The sequence below is a fragment of the Chrysochloris asiatica genome, unplaced genomic scaffold, assembly GCF_000296735.1.
Source record: "Chrysochloris asiatica unplaced genomic scaffold, ChrAsi1.0 scaffold00174, whole genome shotgun sequence".
NCBI lineage: Eukaryota > Metazoa > Chordata > Mammalia > Afrosoricida > Chrysochloridae > Chrysochloris > Chrysochloris asiatica.
This window is the reverse complement of record NW_006408692.1, coordinates 594,891-614,784: the sequence shown is the minus strand read 5'-3', so window position 1 is coordinate 614,784 and position 19,894 is coordinate 594,891. Positions and strand designations below refer to the sequence as shown.

The following is a 19,894-nucleotide window of genomic DNA, read 5'->3' as shown; positions in this document are numbered from 1 at the left end:
CAGTGAATAAAGAAGACCATAGAAGAATCGATGCTTTTGAGTTACACTGTTGGAGGAGAATATTTGAAGGTGGCATGGGTTGCCCAAACATGGTATCTCTCTCCAGTGACTGGTCCCTCCTGACAATATGTCCCAAGTATGAGAGACAAAGTTTGATCACCCTGGCCTCCAAGGAACACTCTGGCTGTACTTTTTCCAACATAGATCTGTTTGTTCTTTTGGCAGCCCATACCTAAGGCTGGTGTCTTTGATCTGCATCAGTAAGTATTTTAAGTCCTCTTCACTTTCAGCAAGCAAGGTTGTATCATCTGCTACCACAGGTTGTTAATGAGTCTTCCTCCAATCCTGATGCCACATTTTTCTTCATATTAACCAGCTTATTGGATTATTTGCTCAGCATACAGGTTGAATAAGTATGGTGAAAGAATACAACCCTGTCACATTCCTTTCCTAATTTTAAACCATTAAGTGTTCCCTTGTTTTGTGAGTGCTCCAGTGCCGCCTCACTCTTGAAAGATTTCAATTTGTATTCCAACAATTCCTGGTGCCTTGTTCTTTGCCAATGCCTTTAATGCACCTTGGACTTCTTCCTTCAGGATCATTGGCTCTTGATCATGTGCTACCTCTTGAAATGGTTGAACATCAAGCATCTCTTTCTGGTACAGTGACTCTGCATATTCCTTCCATATTCCTTCTATGCCTTCTGCATCATTCAATATCGTAAATCGAGGCTTGAATTTTTTCTTCAGTTCCCTCAGCTTGAGAAATGCTGAGTGTGTTCTACCCTTTTGGTGTTCTAACTGCAGGTCTCTGCACACTTCGTTATAATATTTGACTTTGTCTTAGCGAGCTGACCTTTGAAATTTTTTGTACAGCTCTTGTACCTCTTCTCACTTCTTCCATTTGCTTTAGCAAAAAGAAAGACTGTTGTTGTTGTTATGTGCTGTGGAGTCAGTTCCAACTCATAGCAACCCTGTACAGGGTTTCCAAGGCTGTAAATCTTTACGGGAGCAGAACACCTCATCTTTCTCCTACGGAACAGCTGGTAGTTTCGAACTGCTGGCCTTAAGGTTCGCAGTCTAATTCGTAACCACTATAATACCAGAGCTCCTTTAAAATAGCAGGTGATAAAATGGTCCCAGCTACAGAGCTAGGGAGGAGGAAAAAGAGTCTGAAGTGACAAAGAGGAGCTATAGGGATATATATCACCTCTGTTGTTAAGTGGTGTCAAGGTGGTTCCGATTCATAGCAACCCTTTATAGGTTTCCAAGGAGCGGTGGGTGAATTTGAACTTCTAGGCCCAGCGATAAGAAAAGTACAGAAGAGAAAACAGCAATTTAAAAGGACTACTGGGAGAAAAAATTACTACTGGAGAACAACTGAAGAGGCCTCCAGGGTATAGCCAGAAGGTGAAGGTAACACTCTGAAAGTCTAAGGTGATGAGCCATTTTACTGATAAACAGCATTATGCTCTAAAAGGCACAGTGAAAAGTTTTGAGAGATGGGAAGGGTAGGAGAAGTCAGATACTCAGGGATGTAAAGAGCCCTGTGGGGATGAGAGTTTGGATGCTGAGAAATGACCTAGCAGCGTTGACTTTGGGGTGAAGTCCTTCTTGATTTCAGCTCTTGCCAAAACTATAGAGCATATAACCACAGCAAAAAGTATAAGAGTTTACCAGGACTCCCAGTGTGGCACTAAAGGATCAGCACTGGACTTAGAACCACAAGGTCAGTTCAAACCCATCAGCTGATACCTGGAAATCATATACAGGGTCACTATGTGTCAGAACCAACTTGACAAATAGGGAGAGTAGTGGTTCTATAGGATTAGCACTAGACTGCAAACCACAAGGTCAGTGATTTGAGTCCACTAGTCCCTCCACAGGAGAAAGAAGAGGCTTTCTGCTCCCACATAGATCTATAGCCTTGGAAATCCTATACCACTGTGAATCAGTAACACTCCATGACACTTAACAACAGAGATGCACCATGTGATGACTTGAATTACTTAATTATTTTCTTTTAAAAAACAAATAAAACATTACAAATATAGAAGAAGGCTTAAAGAAACAGGAGCGAGAACTTAGAATATAAAATAAAAAGACTTGAGTCAAACTAAACCATGTTAAAAACAAAACCTCTCCTATCTAGTGTCCTGGCTTTTGAATAAATATAGGAAAAAAATAAACTACTCACTTAAAATATATACCCAGGCTGGCCCATTAGAAAAAGCTTACAACAACAAAAATTTTCACCAAACACTGGAGGACTAGCAGAGAAAATGATACAAAAGTTATGAAACTACATTCTAAAATAAAAGTTTTTCATAATTTATTAGATGATAATATGGGATAAATTCCAACCTGAGGTGCTTGACACACAGCCAAAAAGCTATGATTTTTAGAACAGAAAATTGATATTCATAATTGTGTTTATATGGTTTTACTTTGTATACTGAGCAAAGTCTTTAAAAACAAAAGATGGGGAAAAGAGAAAGAGAAAAAAATTCAAACAGTAAAATAAAAAAGTTAAAAGGGAAGCTAGATCTCTGAGTAGTATCCAGTCTGTCTGGGTGGGGCTGATAAAAGGAGATGGGGATAGGTCTCTTGTGATACAATGTTGTTGTTGTCAGGTGCCATCGAGTCGGAACCAACTCATAGCGACTCCATGAACAGCAAAACGAAACAATGTCCGATCCTGGGCCAACCTCCCTACCGCTGCCACACTTGAGTCCATCAATGATGCCACCTGATGTGATACAATAGTGAATAATTATTATCAGAACTCATTGTGAGGGTTGGAAATGTAAAGGTAGACGTTTTGTAGCAAAAGGAGGGGAGTGACTGATTTTGCAGTCTAGGAGCGGAGGTCTCTGGTACCATCAAGGGAGAAGAGCGGAGAGCGGGACCCTACCCAGAGAAGCAGCGGCACCAGAGATGGAGACAAAGACGATGACTTGGAGAGATGGAGCAGCTGGGGACTTTAGACCCAGAGAGGGAGAGGAGCTGTGTGCTGATGACCAGGGGGCAGGCTTGCAGGGTATACCCTATGGTTGGTTGATGATGCATGGAGGGGATTGTAACCATGGCAATGAAACGATATACAACAGGATGAATGTAAAGCTAATGTTCTTCGATGTAAACTATCACATAATTCACAATAAAACATGTGGGGAAAAAAAGTGGAGCTAGAGAAAGATTGACTGCTGGTAGCCAGTAGGCAGGCTTGCAGAATGTGTCCTTTGGTCATTTAAATTATTATATATTCCTGAGCGTTTTTGTTGTATATCATCCCCTCCCCCAAAAACAAAGAAAAAAACACAGAGGGAATAGAAGCAAATACTGTTGACTGATGATACACAGAGGGAATTGTAATCATTGCAATGAAACAATGAGTGTAAAACTGATGTTATCCCATGTAAACTATCATTCAATTCACAATAAAAACTTTAAAAACAAAAGTGGATCTAAGCCAAATAAAGAAAATCAAACCACTCTTTGGGTATTGTAAGCATAAACATTTCTAAGAGCAAATTAAAAACAAGACATTTTATCATACATACTTTTGTGTGCTCATATGGAATGTCCACAGAAGGGTGATAACATACTATCGTCCTGCCATCTGACGTCAAAGCAAGCTCTACCTTGCTAAAAAAAGAATATTTTAGAAAAAGTGTTATACTGTTTTCCAGATGGAATAATCATGCTTAAGAGTTAAAATTGATTAATCACACATTTCTGAAGATGCTGGCAAATCTGATACCCATATCGTAAGTGACAACTTAATTCATTCCAAACCATGTCAGCTTAATTACCACAAAAAACCCTTTACACCATCACTATTATTTAAATTAGTCTCCACACTGTTTATGTGTTTAGCTCATCCAATCTCTTTGGAAGAGACTTTCATCTTTATTAGTCACTATGGTGAAAAGTTGTTTTCCTTTAAAAAGTTTCAAGAAGCACATTACGTAGTTGAATTATTAAAGTTAAAGATCAGCAAAGCAAAATCTCCAAGGTAAAGGATCATCTGAATTTCTAGTCACGAAGACAGTTTAGCTGACGACTTTTCTAAACCAGAATTTCTGCAAGTGCATATTGGAGAACAAAAGAACTGTGAAAATTCACCTTAAAAACGGTTCTATGGTCAGATAAAGTTGGGAGCTGTTGAGTATGATCCCTTCCCTCCATTAATATCCATCAGAAGAACACATTTTTGGCAATACTTTTCCGGGAATACTTTGGCTGAATCTCACTCCTTCAGGTACCAACTAACTAAGCCAGTTTTCCGAAGACCCTAAAAAGCAAAACTTTCAACTTTAACTTCTGTGTTCTCTGTTGTTGCTAAAGTGCCATCAAGTCGGTTCTAACTCATAGCAGCCCTGTATAGGTTTTCCAAAGAGTGGCTGGTGGGTTTGAACTGCCAATCTTGTGATCCCAACTGACCTATGGTCCAGTGCTTATCCTATAGTGCCACACTATGACTTCTATAGGCCTGAAAATGTTAAGTTTCTTGGATTTTAATGCCAGTCAGACTGACACTTAAATTAAAAGTTTATTTTAGCTAGCAAAGAATAATAAAACATGAGATTGTTTCCCTGTGTTTTTAAAATTAAATACTGTAATACAGCTGCAGTGAATATTGTTATCTAAAAAAATGATCCTTGGTGATAGACAGAATTTTATATAATCAAAACATTTTTAAGATTCAACCTAATTAGGTTCAAAAAGTGTTACTTAGTCCAACTTCATCACTATTTTATTGTACAATTAGAGCTTAAATTAGAACTAGTTTCAAGAGGGAATAAAATATATTTTTACTAAAATTTGTAACAGAAAAACATTGTGTAGGCTTGAATAAATCTCATTAGCTCAGAAAAGTAAAAATAATTTTTTAAAAAAATAATAAAGACAAGGAAAATACGTTGCAGTTAATGTGGCAGAGAAAAAAGATAATGTCTTATTCAAGTTATTCCTACTTTTTACCATAATGATTGAGGAAGTACCAAATAATGGCTGTTGATTTAAATACTTGTAATTCAGGATTATTCATTGTCAAACAAAAGATTATGCTAAGTAACTGTTTAAACAAATAGATATGAACCTAAGATAAAAGTATAAAAACGAATTAACTTTTCCATGAAAGGTAAAGTACACTTTATGAAGACAGCATTCTTAACAGCATGTCTTACAACAAATGAAGTATTCATTGAAACACAATAATAATGATTTTTATTTAAGATGCTTATAAATCCATATACTGGATAAAGAAACTCACTGAAATAATTTTAAGAACAAAATTAAAGAAATAATAGTCAGAAAAGAAAGAAGAAAATGCCAGAACAACAAATTAATTCATTTCAAATAAAGCTAATGAACTGTTATTCTTTCAATTAAATTTTAGCACTTACCAATTATAGTCATCTGGAAGAGAAGAATATGTAGATTTATGACAAATACAATACAAAACGCCATCTGCAAAGAGCCAAACAGTAAAATGGATTTAGTAAACGTCAACATATGATCCTACAAAAACGTAAAGCCAGTTTCTCTCATTCGACTTTTTTAATATTACTGTTTCCTAGGAGTTCTGGTGTGGTGCTGTGGGTTAATGCGCCAGACTGCAAAGCCATTTGAACTGCAAGGTTGGCGGTTCAAGCTCACCAGCTACTCCTCAGAAACCCTATACAGGGTGGCTATAGGTCGGAACCGACTCAATGGCACTTAACAACAACATGATGATCCAAATATGTCTGTATACTGTTTCCTATGATCCAATTATGTTATTGACAAGGGATTCAACAACAAATTAAGATCTAGCCCCTGATCTCAAGAGTGTATGTACAGTTAGTTTTATGACAGAAAAAAGTTAATCAACAGGTCCAATAAAGAGAATGAGCATTGTTCAATTGGGAAAGCATCAAGAGAGAGAAGAGCACATAGACAGGCTACCAAACACAACTGTGGAGGATCAAGAAAGCCTTGCCACAAAAATGATACCTAAGCTGTTCTGCAGAATGAGAAAATAAATAGGAGTTGACAAGGGATGAGTACAATGATCCCTGCAGGGGGAAGGACAGGTGTTAAGGATCAAAGGTCAGAAAGAAAGTATTTAGGAGTAGTCCAAAAACATTAGTGTACTTGGAGTATGTAGTTCATAAAGGGGAAGTGTTAAATGATACAATACAAAATAATTTAAAATTAACTTTTCTTAATCAAAAAGCTCATGCTCTTTTTTAAAATATATTTTCCTTTTTTGATATTCATGAGCCATACCTGGATATTCAAGAGCCATAATTACTCTTAAAAATGCTTATCAAAGTTTCTCCTATGTTCAAAAAGATGTTCTCCTAAATATAAGAAAAATACAAATGTAGCACAACATAGTTTTGCTTTATTTAAAGCAAGCTCTGAATAAATCTTGGTTGAAGCCAAGGATCAGCTCCAACACAACCTCCTGCTCCCACTACATATTATAACAACATATTCTCAAGCCTTACTTCAGTGTAGGGTTCCAGCCTCACTTTGTTTAAATACCACCCATCCTGCAAAGTCAAATGCCCATGTGGTACAGTGAATTGTTCCAACCTGGGCTAACTTCAAGGTTAACAGTCACTCAGTGGGAAAGGAAGCTTTATAACCTCTGAAACCCTACACAGGGTCCCTCTGAGTCAGAATCCACTGGATGGCAGTGGGGTTGTTGGTTCTAGCCAGTCTTTGTAAAGCCACACCAAACTTTTACTTGCTGAGTCTAAGTAACAGAAGCTGGGGGAAGAGGCTGATAAATAATAATTCAGTTGTGAATGATATGTGCTGTTGTGATGGGTCAATTTTGCCATTCTGCTGGGTTTGAAATGAGTCATTTTAGAAGCAGGAGGGGGAACTCACTACCATCAGAGAAGAACCAGGAGTGGATAACATCCTTAAGGGCCCAAGAACTCTGCACATTGAACCTCCTCAACTCAGGAACAGAGAGCTGGAACACCTGAGGAGCAACAGCAACAGCCCCAAGAACCAGAGCACCAGGCAGAGCAGTAGGCTTCCTGGCAGATGGAGCAAATAAAGCTGAGTGCCTTTGGGCAGGAGGCTCACTTGTACAGTAAGTACCTCCATGAACTTAACTGGGGAGCTAGGTTTATTGACCCACAGAAGTAGAGCTGAGCATCTTTGGGCTGAGGCTTATATCAAGAATGGAGTGCCTTTGGGACATTTATTTTTGTTGTTAGGTGCTGTTGAGTCAGTTCTGACTTACAGCAACCTTATGCACAATAGAACAAAACACTGTCTTGTCCTGCACCCTCCTCACAATTATTATATTTGAGCCCATTTTGCTGCTACTCTGTCAATCCATCTTGTTGCGGGGTGGGGGGGTTTTCTTTTTTGCTGACCATCCACTTAACCAAGTATGATGTTCTTTTCCAGGGACTGGTCATTCCTGACAACTCCAAAGTACTAAAGACAAAGTGTCCTCCTCACTTCCAAGCAGCACTCTGGCTGTATGTATTATCTTTCAAGACAGACTTGTTTGTTCATCTGGCAGTCCATGGTACTCTCAATATTCTTTACCAACACCATAACTCAAATGCATTGATTCTTCTACAGTTTTCCTTATTCATTGTCCAACTTTCACATTCATATGAGGCAATTACAGAAAGGAGCTCTGGTAGCATAGTGGTTACGAATCGGGCTGCGAACCTTAAGGTCAGCAGTTTGAAACTACCAGCTGCTCTGTGGGATAAAGATGAGTCTTTCTGCTCCCATAAAGATTTACAGTCTCGGAAACCCTGTACAGGGTCGCTATGGGTCAGAACTGACTTGACAGCACTTAACAACAACAACAACATAGGTTGGATCAGGTGCACCTTAGTCTTCAAAGTGACAACTTTGCTCTCTAACATTTTAAAGAGCTCTTATTGCCTAACACAATATGTCTTTTGATTTCTTGACTGCTGCTTCCATAAGCATTGTAGATCCAAACAAAATGAATCCTTTGACAATTTCAAACTTCTCTCCATTTATCATAATGTTATTAGTCTAGTTGTGAGAATTTTCACATTAAAGTGGGCATTTATTAGCAATCCTAAAAGAGCTTTACTAACATTGCTAGAGCAGGACAGAGGTCAAGGGGCCCATAATAGAGTGGCCAAGAACTTGAGAGGCTACCTGCGGGCGTGGTATAGGAGAGGCTGTCCTGTCTGGAGGAACTGTGCCCTACACATTCCTGACCCTGAACTATAAGCTGTTAGCTTCCCAATAAACTCTCTAACTGTGAGCATGCTGTCTGAGTTCTGTGTGACCACTGCAATGAATTCTCGAGCCAACTGAGTAGAGAGGGCTATGGGATGGTGCCACTTTTTTGCACTATTTTCTTTTTTATTCTGTGAATTCTTTTGATCCTTTTTGCCCTACAACCTCTTATCACAAGGAGAAGAGTTGTCTATTTTACACGTCCTCCAATCAACATTTGCATATGACATTTCTGTATCTTCTCTGCAGTCCTTTTTTTTTTTTTTTTGAGGGGGGAGGGTCTGATCAGTTATTCACATGTGTCTGTGTTTCCATGTTTGCAAGCGTCTCATCCACCCAAGGACTATACCATTATCTTTTCATCCCATTTTCCCACAAACTTTGTAAAGCCTCTTCCTACATATTTTCTGTTATTGTTGTTAATAAATTGACATCAAGTCAGTTCCAACTCATAGTTGCTGGTGGGTCTGAGCAGCCAACCTTACAATTACCAGTCCAGTTATAGTGTCACACTAGGACTCCTTGTATATGTTTAGGGGTCTGAATATAAATTCTTACGCTAAAGCATAAAAAAGCCCATAACAAAAGTCACTGTTAGCATTCAAAAAATTGTTCAACAAAATGCTGATTCAAAATTCTGATGTTACAGTAACAAATACAATGAATTTAAAAAGTTAAATCTCAAGATTTATTAGTTCTCAGTAACCAGGTATACAGAGAAGCATTCAGTAAAATAAATCAGAGGATGATGTATTTTATTTCAGAATGGGACACTGCTGAGACCTACCTAATTATGAATGAATTAGATTACTCTATTTTTCATGTATTCTCTGAAAATAAACTACTAGGTGTTGTATGTATTCACAAAAAGAAACAAAGTGGGAAGACAAAGACAGGGTAAGCAGAATTAAATTTTCTATAAATTGTTGTTGTTATTAAGTGCTGATGAGTCAGCACACACTTACAGCAATCCTATATAAGATTTCAGAGGAGTGGCTGGTGAGGATGAACTGCGGACCTTGTGGTTCAAACTGACCTTACATTCCAGTGCATTAACCCACAGAGCCACACCAGGACTCCTTCTATAAAAAGGAGGAAAATTCAAGACAACTATATTTCAACTAAAAACGCAGTACAATTTTTATATGACATTTGTTTGTACCCTCACAGTCTACCTCATATTCTAGTTATTTTAACAGCAGTCTGCTAGATCTACAATTCTAATTAAGTTCCTTAAGGCCAGGAACCACATTTTACTCATTACCATGTCCCCGACAGTGCCTATCTAAAATGTTAATTTCTACATAATTAATACTAGAAAAGCTCAGTATCTGACATTCTGCTAAAGAAAAATTCTAGATGTGGGAAGAATCAGAAGTTCTAAATATATCATTAGGACCGATGCCATAGCAAATCAAAGCAACTCAATGTGGACAAGAATTTCAGTGAGTCAGCTCTCCGTAACTTACGCACTATTCTTGTTGCATGTATTTCATTGTACTTTGATAAGATCTACAAAAGCTGAAAGTTGTCCCACTAACGCTCCTACAGAAAAGGAAATAGAACAGAAAGAGCACTGAACTAAGAGAGGTAGACCTAAATTTGGTCACAGCTTTCCCTTACCAGATATGTGACCATGGGTAAATTTCTGAGGGTTAGAGAACTCAAGTTCCTTCACTTTAATAAAAAGGGTAATACCACATGGCCTATGAGGCACTGGCGGTTCTGTGGTAGATTTTCATCTTACATGAGAAGACTTGGGTTCTATTCTCCATCTGTCAGTGGAGGTTTGTATATTGCTATGTTGCTGAACAAATTTCAGCAGTTTCCAGACTAAGATGGACTAGGAAGAAAGTTCTGACAATCTACTTCCAAAAATCAGCCAATGGAAACCCTATAGATCATAACAGTCCAATCCACAACCAGTTATGACCTATGACCAGGCAGCATTTAATTTCCTTGCACATGAGGTCGCATGATGTCATCATGAGTCAGGGGCCAACTAGACCTCAGCTAACAACCACCACATGGCCTACTACGTAAAGAAATGTTTTAATGTGCTTAAGAAACTATTTCCTATTAGAAATGTTTTAACTATTCGTTCTGGAATATAAAGAAGTCTATTAATTTTGTTCATTTAACTTTCCCCCTCATTCACGGTTTTGTTTTGCCTCCAATCTTAAGGTCTCTCCTTATCTTACACAACATTCTTCAACAGTATCAATAAGTAGTCATTGAATATTGGAAAGACTGAGTGATAATGGAATCATATTCTGAGCTAACCTAAATTAATTCTTAACTAAATTTTGGCAGGTGCATCAATCCATTCAGATTAGTCCACCAAGCAGTTATTTACCACCTATCATGTGTGAGAGGCAATAAGGACAACAAAATAAATTAGACATGGTACAAATGTACAATGGAGTGGGGAAAGGACAGACAGTTTCCAATTACGCAGAGACAGATTTGATTTTAAGATTACCTTACAGACTAACTGCTCTTTAGGTCATGGACCAGATAAAAACTTGCCATCAACCTTGGGGCTAGGTCAACAGTAGCAGGTCTTCCACCTAATTCCTATGAGAAAAATGCTCCCAGATAATCAAGAGTTGACTGGAATTTCATTCAGTTTTCACTGATTTCGATTATAACCCAAGTCTCTTAGCAATCTCATCTATTTACTTAGTTAACTGTACAAACAGGCTTCAAAAAGTTCTTGGAAAAATTCCATTATTTTTCAATTCTATTTTTACATGAACTTTTTGAAAGTCATTCATAAATTAAGGATATGATAAGTTATTAAGCTCAGATCCCTAAAGAAAAAGAAAGTAATGACTGGGGGAAATACAGTAATAGAAAACTTCCTTTAATACTAGGATTTAGCAAACTTCTGAAAATTCTATTCAACAAACATTTTTTTTGAGTATGCAAAACATTTTTCCCCTAAGTACCCTACCCACAAACCCCTTACTTATTACTCTACTCTTTACCTTAATCATTTTAATTCAATAAACAAATGTTGAATGACATATGGTGGTAAGTAGACAATACAAAGAGATGAAATTCAGGCAGAGATACATAAAGAAGCTGCTGAGATAGCTAAGTAGAAAAAAGCAACCCTAAAGTAGCCTTCAAATAGTCCTGGTGGCAGCTGGTTACTAACCAAAAGGTCAGCAATGTGAACCCTCCAGTTGCTCTGCAGGAGAACGATGTGGCCACCTGCTTCCCTAAGGAGGACAGTCTTGGAAACTAAGGAAGTTCTACTCTGCCCTATAGGGTCACAATAAGCTGGACTCAACTTGATGGCAGTGGGTTTTATGTGGTTTTATTATAGCCTTCTAACAATGTCTAGGAGTCCTAGCAGTTCGAGCTCACCAGCCGCTCCTTGGAAACCCTACATAGGGTTGCTGTGAGTCGGAACCAACTCCATGGCACTTAACAACAACAACAATGTCTAGGAGTCCTGGTGTGGGACTATAAGATAAGCATTGGACCACAAGGTCAGTTTGAACATAAGGTTGGTAGTTCAAACTCACCAGCTGCTCCTCGGAAACCCTATAGAGGGTCACTATGAGTCAGAATAGACTCAACAGCACTTAACAACAACAACAATATTTAATGCAGAACAGGAAACAGAAAGTGAAAACATACTTGAATTTCAACATTCTATTTTCTTATAAGGGTCAATGGTTTGATGATCAAATATGCATTAACAAGGTTTGAATAAAATATTAAACCACCCAGTTATTTAGAAAAGGTAGTTTTGTTTTTGTATTGGCTTGTTGTTGTTAAGTGGTGTCAAGTCAGTTCCAACTCATAACAACCTGTACAGGGTTTCTGAGGTGGTGCTAACTTGTAAGCAGTCCAGTGCTTACCCTACAGAACCACACCAGGACTCCTTTTAACGGCTAAGTACACAGAAAAACACAAAGAGAACACAGCAAAATAGGAACCGTGGTTATTTATACAATATGGGATTGTGAATTTGCCCTTATTTGCTAATTACTAAGAGATCTATTAAAATGCATGAAAACATACTAAGTATCAATGATTCAAACAAAAGAAAGTCCACCACACTAACTCCTGCTGTCTGGTAAATTCCACTTGCGCTCTGTCGATAACCACTGTTTACGCCAGACCTTTTACTCTGCACGTATATATAGTCATGTACACCTATGGAGTTTGGGTGTGACACAATAGGATACATACTAAACTAAAGTTGGCAATTCAAATTCACCAGTTGCAATTCAAATTCTCACCTCAGAAACCCATATAAGGTCACTATGAGTCAGAACCAACTTGAAGGCACTTAACAACAACAATATATACATATTTGGTGGGTCAGCTTTTAATCAAGCAAGTGGGATCACACAATAGACACTGTTCTCTGACATATATATATATTTTTTCCTAGTCTATTTGGAGATCTTTGCATGTTGATAACTGCACATGATATTCCCCTTCTGATTGTTATTGTTGTTATTAAATGTCATTGAATAGGTTCTGACTCATAACGACCCTGTATAGCGTTTCTGAAGAGCAGATGGTGGATTTCAACTGCCAACTTTGCCATTCGAACCGACCTTGCGGTCCAGTGCATTATCCTGCACCACAACTCTCTCCCCTTTTCAAAGACATTTAGATTTTCTACACTTTTCCATTATTACAAACACCCCTGCAATTAACAGACCTATACAACAGAATGGATACACACAACTAAACACTTTAAATTTTCTCTAATAAATTTATATTCCTACAATATTTGGAAAGTTTTTAAAACTCTTTTTAAACATTAAAACAAATCACTTACTTTGAACTGGAAGTAAATGTTTCAAAGCAGTTCTGTTTGATAGAGCCCATTTTACTGCTGCCACTGCCATGGTGAATCAAGATGCTATCAGATGGTATAAAAAAGATGCCATTAAGAGAAGCTGCTTTTCAAATCTGCTGTTAGGCACACCTATTTCCAGCCCTGCTTAAGAGATACAGAAAAATCAGTACTACCAATGGGAAAGTGATATATTTACTATTAGTACAAGACTAGACAGAAATCAATAGCTAGAACTAAAGTCACTTGAAGCATTTCCATTCAATTTAACAATCAGACAAAGAACATTATTAAAACTTAAGATCAAAATGCCCAGAACTACTTGTATCACTGTTTCTCTTAAATGCAAGCTCCTCTGGACCTGTGCTATTCTTTCCACTTAATAAGTACTGAACAAATGTATAATTGCTCTTAGAAACATTCAGTCACACATTTTACATAGGGCATCCTTGCTCACATTGTACAGCCTACCAGCTGTCATATCACTTATAGTACTATTCCAGTCCTGATTAAATGAACTATTAAACATGGCCTATCATTTGCTGTATGCTAAGCAAATAATCCGAGAATCTGGGTTATATGAAGAAAAATGTGGCTTCAGGAATGGAGGAAGACTCATTAACAACCTGCGATATGTAGTTGATACAACCTTGCTTGCTGAAAGTGAAGAGGACTTAAAATGCTTACTGATGAAAATCAAAGACCATAGCCTTCAGTATGGATTGCATCTCAATGTAAAGAAAACAAAAATCCTCACCATTGAACCAATAAACAGCATTCTTATCAAAGGAGAGAAGACTGAAGTTGCCAAGAACTTCATTCTTCTCAGCTCAACCATCAACATTCATGGAAGCAGCAGTCAAGAAATCAAACAATGTATTGCATTAGGCAAATCTGCTGTACAAGACCTTTTTGAAGTGTTGAAGAGCAAAGATGTCAGCTTGAGGACTAAGGTACATCTAACCCAAGCCATGGTATTTCCAACAACCTCATGTGCATGCGAAAGCTAGACAGTGAATAAGGAGGATCATAGAAGAATTGATGCATTTGAGTTACGGTGTTGGAAGAGAATATTCAAAGTACCATGGGCTGCCAAAAAAAAAAAAACAAAAAACAGATCTGTATTGGAAAAAGTACAGCCAGAGTGCTCCGTGGAGACCAGGATGGCCAGACTTCATCTCTCATACTTCAGACATATTGTCAGGAGGGACCAGTCACTGGAAAGGGATATCATATTTGGTAAGGTGGTGGGTCAGAGAAAAAGAGGAAGACCTCCCATCCCCACCCCCCAGGGAGATGGATTGGCAAAGTGGCAGAATCAATGGGCGTGGCAACAATTGTGAGGTTAGCCTGGGACTGGGCAGTGTTTTGCTCTGTTGTACATAGGGTCGCTATGAGTCAGTGCTGACTCGGTGGCATCTAACAACAACAATCATTGGCTTGGTGTCCTGGTGTTTCACAGTGGGTGAATGCTCTGGACCATAAGGTCGGTCTGGACGGTAAAGTTGGTGGTTCAGGTTCACTAGTCATTCCTGGGAAACCCTATATGGGGTCCCTATGAGTCGGAACCAACTAGACAGCATATAACAACATCATTGGCTTATTAAATACTGATTTAAAGGAACATGTATAAATGTATTAAAGTCCATATAAAATTACATCATTTTATACAAGCCTTTTAACTTCTCAAGGTGCTTTCACCACCAATTCAGTTTGTTGTTGTTGTTAAGTGCCATCGAGTCATTTCTGACCCATAGGGACCCTGAATCTGGTTTCTGAGGAGCAGCTGGTGAGCTTGAACCGCCAACCTTGCAGTTCAAACAGCTGTGCAGTCTGGCACATTAACCCATGGAGCCTGGTTTGATTCATGAAGAAACTAAAATATAGAATTGAAACGGCTTGCTTTCAAGAACTTTAAAGTTAGTAGTCACTTAGAAACTTGGAAACATTTGGTAAGACTCTAAGAGATGACCCTCAGTTTCTTCAGCAGTAAAATGAGGATAGCAATCACAACATTCCTGGTGCAAATAAAAAGCCTCCATCCTTTGTATTTCATTGGTCTCAGTGACTAGTTATACCCTTCCCTTGGTCAGTGATAAAACGGAATCAGGATGCAGGTCATGCAATCGTACTTGTTAGACTAAACTCTTCTTTGCAGTCAGTACATCCAGAGCATGCTAATTTTCAGTTTACAGCCCGCCTTGAGGCACATTATGTGCTCTTTCACAAGTCCATGAAGCAGGAATTGCCATTTCACAGACAAAATACCCAAGAGACCAAAGATGGAATAAGGTGGTACGCAAACTCCAGTCTGCAGCTAAGAGTCCAAGAAAAAAAAAGCATTCTGGGGGCATTGCTGTTGTGGTTGATGTTAGGTGCCATCGAGTCGGTGCCAACTCATAGCAACCCTATGTACAACAGAACGAAACACTGCCCAATCCTGGGCCAGCCTCACAATTGTTGCCACACTTGAGCCCATTGATGCTGCCACTTGGCCAATCCATCTCGCTGGGGTTCTTCCTCTTTTTCTCTGACCTTCCAGCTCACCAAACATGAGATCCTTCTCCAGCGACTGCTCCCTCCTGACAATATGTCCGAAGTATAAGAGATGAAGTTTGGCAATCATGGCCTCCAAGGAGCACTCTGACTGCACTTCTTCCAACACAGACCTGTTGGTTCTTTTAGCAGCCCGTGGTACTTTCAATGGATCTCCTCAATCCCAGGTCAGTGCCCAGGCAGGAACACCCGGCTTGGGGTCAGATTATTCACCCCGGCTAGGGGTCAGATTATTCACCCGAGGGAGATCATTTCAGCTCGTAGGTCCCGAGGATCAAAACCCAACCCCCAAACAAAAACTACGGATTCTCAAGGACTGGGGAATAGGCTGCCTGGCGCACAGAAACTAGCACCCTGGGGCAGATACAAAAAATTTCAACCTGGAGGGGTCCCCAAAGCCACCAGCTAGCTTCACGCGGGCAGTCGGCCGAGCACGAGGAAAGCGCTACTAGAGACGCGCGTCCACACGCGGGCCCTTCAGCAGGGCGGACAGAGTCTGAGGATGCAGACAGCCTCTTCCTGCTGCGAACTACAACAGGAGATATTGACATTGCAGAAAAACATTCTGGGACTGCACAACTTCTCCCGACTACCCGACAAGAGGAAGAGAGGGCAGCGGTTACCTTGACAGCTCCTTACGGTAAATCGGCCATCTTGTTTCAATTTGGCCCTGAGACTCCGCCCGCGCGACCGCCCCAGCCGCGAGGCACTCTAGGAAGTGTAGTCTCCGCGGAAAAGTGCCCCGGATACCGCGGGAAGGTAGAGATAGACCCGAAGCGCTTCCGCGTTTAGCAGCAGCAATATGACTGCAGCGTTCCCGGCGCCACCCCCAAAGAGCAATATCGCCACCCCAAAAGCACATCCTTAAATTGTAACAAGGGGTATTTTTTTAAATTATGCTAATACTCAAAATAGCAAAAGATCGCGTGCCACGAAGGATAAGGTAAAATTATCTAAAAGTGGCATACTTCCAATCGAGGAAGCAAAAGTGGTGGATAGGATAGGGGCTTTTGATGTGAGAAGATATGGAGGCTCTCTAAAATGGAAACCCTATCCTATCCATTATAGGAGAAACAAGATGTACAGATTCCTGAACCTTGCCTTCTATTTAAGGAAAGAGAAACGACTCCTGAGACTTTCCACACTCTCTTCTCACTTTTCCGTTGCCATTGCCTCACTTTATACAGACCTTGCTCAAATAGCGTTTCAAAAAGGACTACTCCATAGCATCAACCACCCTACTCCCTTACCTTCCATTATTCATAACAAGAGTTCTGGTGTGGCTCTGTGGGCTCATGCATCAGACTGCAAAGTCGTTTGAACTGCAAGATCGTCAGTTCAAACTCACCAGCTGCTCCTTGGAAACCCTAAACAGGGTCTCTGTGGGTCGGAATCGACTCCACAGCACTTAACAACAACAACCATTAATTATCTGACATATTATAGTTTGTTTAATGTCTATGTCTTACACTTGTTGAAAAGCAAACCTAATAGCATTTTTAATTTTAAGGATTTTCTAATCCACAAAATCAAATTGTTGTTGTTGTTAGGTGCCATCGAATAGGTACCGACCCATAGCAACCTTATGCACAACAGAACAAAACACTGCCCGATGCTGGGCCAACCACACTACCACGCTTGAGTCCATAGATGCTGCCACTTGACCATTCCATCTCGTTGGGGGTCTTCCTCTTTTTCTCTGACCCTCCACTTTACCAAACATGATATCTTTCTCCAGCAACTGGTCCCTTCTGACAATATGTCCAAAGTATGAGAGAGAAGTTTGGTCATATAGTAATTATAAAAAAGCCTGATTCAAACTGCAAAAGCCTGCCAAAAACTGCTGTAAGGCAATGTAAATTTACAGTGTGGCGCTGTGGTCTAATGTATCAGACTGCAAAGTCGTTTGAACTGCAAGATCAGTGGTTCAAACTCACCAGCTGCTCCTGGGAAACCCTATACAGGGTCTCTATGGGTACGAATCTGCTCAATGGCACTTAGCAACAACAACTCTAGAAAAGGATAATCATCAAACCATTTCCTCCTAATTTAATCTCAAAAAATCTAAAGGCTGCAGGTGATGGTGTTTGTGGTTAAGTGCCACCCAAAGCAACACACACTCCCACCCCCCACCCCCGGAGTCTTGGTGTGGCACTGTGGGATAATGCACTAGACAGCAAGGTCTATTTGAACTGGAAGGGGATGAGGGTTGAAATTTACCAGCTGCTCCTTGGAAACCCTATATAGGATCAAAATGAGTCCTGAATGACTTGACAGCACTTAACAACAACAAAAATGACCCCAAGTACAAAAGAACTAAACAATGCCCAGTCCTGTGCCATCCTCACAAGCCTGCTATGTTTGCAGCCATCTTATTGAGGGATTCTACCGTACCCCCTCCTTCTGAAATTAAGTATACTTATGAAAGCTTGTAAACCAACCACTTCATGCCTTTAGAGCCACCTGCCCCCCATTTTTGATAGCCAATGTTTAAAGTTCTCATCCCCATCAACCCAGTACACTGAGGAAGGAAGGTTGTCCTTGATATGAAGAATCCTTCCATTCCTGTTGGAATTTTGAATTACTGCATTCATAGGCAAAATGTTAATCAAATTGTAGCAATTTGCACTTGTTCACTGCCACCCAAGAACCCTTTACCCAGCAAAGTTGTCAATCAAATATGATGGTGTAATCAAAACATTCCAGGATAAACAGAAGCTAAGGAATTTTGCCAAAGCCAACCCTGCTATGAAAAACATCCAAAAGGAAGTTCTGTGGACTGAGAACCAACAAGAACAGACAACAATTAGAGAATGACGTACTTGGTAGCATCATCCTGAACTCAATCAACAAACGCAAGAGTCAGGAACAGAATAAAATTATAAGAACAGAGGATCTGGGAGGTCAGTCTATGATCAAAATAATTACAATGAAAAAGAAGGTAAACAAAGAGGAATAGAGAGCCAGGTGGTGAGAAGGTCAAGTAGATTACAGGATAAAATAGAGTGTCTTAAATGGAGGGAAGAGTTAATGGAATATAGGATGAGTCTGGTGAAAATAGATGTGGATAAGATTCATGATTCAATAGTGAATAATTGTTATCATGACTAATTGCAACTGTCACAATTATAAAGGTAGAAGTTTTGTAACAAAAACAGAGGAGTGGTTAAATCTTACAGTACAGAAACATAAAACCCTAGGACCATCAAGGGAGAAGAGCGCAAGCAGAATGCGGCACCTTATCCAGAGGAGCACCAACACCAGAGACTGAGGCAGAGATGGGGTCATGCAGAGGGGGAGCGGCTGAGTACTATAGATTCATGGGAAGAGAGGGACTAAGAGTTGGTGGCCAGTAGGCAGACTTGTAGAATGTGCCCTTTAGAGGTATAAAGTATTATATATGCCTGAGTGATTTTTTTTTTTTTTTTTTAAAGCTAAAGTAAATAGAGAGCAATACTGTTAACTGATGGTACATGGAGGGGATTATAATCATTGTAATGAAACAAAGTGTATGATTTATTGAATGTAACTGATGATCAGCCCTGTAAATTTTCACTCAATCCTCAATAAAAACCTTAAAAAAAAAAAAAAAGATGAGACTTTCTGCTCCCCAAAATATTTACAGCCTTGGAAACCCTACACAGGGTCGCTGTTAGTTGGAACCAACTTGGTAACACATTACCAACCAACCAGCCTCTCCTTCCTAGTCTGTCTTAGTCTGGAAGGTCCACTGAAACTTGTCTACCATGGGTGAAAGTGACCCTGACAGTGCTTAAAATACTAGTGGTGTAACTTCCAGCATCACAGCAACACACAAGATACCACAGTATGAAAAATTGACAGACCGGTGGTGGATCTGACTCATAGTAAACCTGTATAGGGTTTCTGAGAAGTGACTAATGACTTGGAACCACCAACCTTATGGTTAGAAGTCCAGTGCTTATATGATGCAACTGGAATTACATAGTCTGGGTCAAGTTCACCTTAGTTCTGAAAGTAATAACTTTGTTCTTTAACCTGTTAAATAAATCTTTTGCAGCAGATTTGCCCAATGCAAAATGTCATTTGATTTCTTGACAGTTGCTTCCATGGGCATTGATTGTGGATCCAAGTGAAATCATATCCTTGACAACTTCAATTTTTTCCACACTTATCATGATGCTGTTTAATGGTGCAGTTATGAAGATTTTTGTTTTGTTTATTTTGAGGTGAAATCCATAATGTAGATTGTATTGTAATCAATTCTGAAGACTGTATTCTTTGA

General features: G+C 39.5%; 1 protein-coding gene across 1 annotated transcript in view; it reads right to left on the bottom strand.

Annotated features, from left to right (window-relative positions):
- MRPL42 (mitochondrial ribosomal protein L42) overlaps nucleotides 1-13,215 on the bottom strand; it is a 40,464-nt gene extending 27,249 nt beyond the window's left edge. The window contains exons 1-3 of the mRNA XM_006871790.1: nucleotides 13,057-13,215; nucleotides 5,411-5,474; nucleotides 3,563-3,647 (exon numbers count right to left, since the gene is read on the bottom strand). Coding sequence (XP_006871852.1) covers nucleotides 3,563-3,647; nucleotides 5,411-5,474; nucleotides 13,057-13,126 — 219 coding nt within the window. The 5' untranslated portion in view covers nucleotides 13,127-13,215. The remainder of the gene's footprint in view (nucleotides 1-3,562; nucleotides 3,648-5,410; nucleotides 5,475-13,056) is intronic.
- Between the last annotated feature and the right edge of the window lie 6,679 nt (nucleotides 13,216-19,894).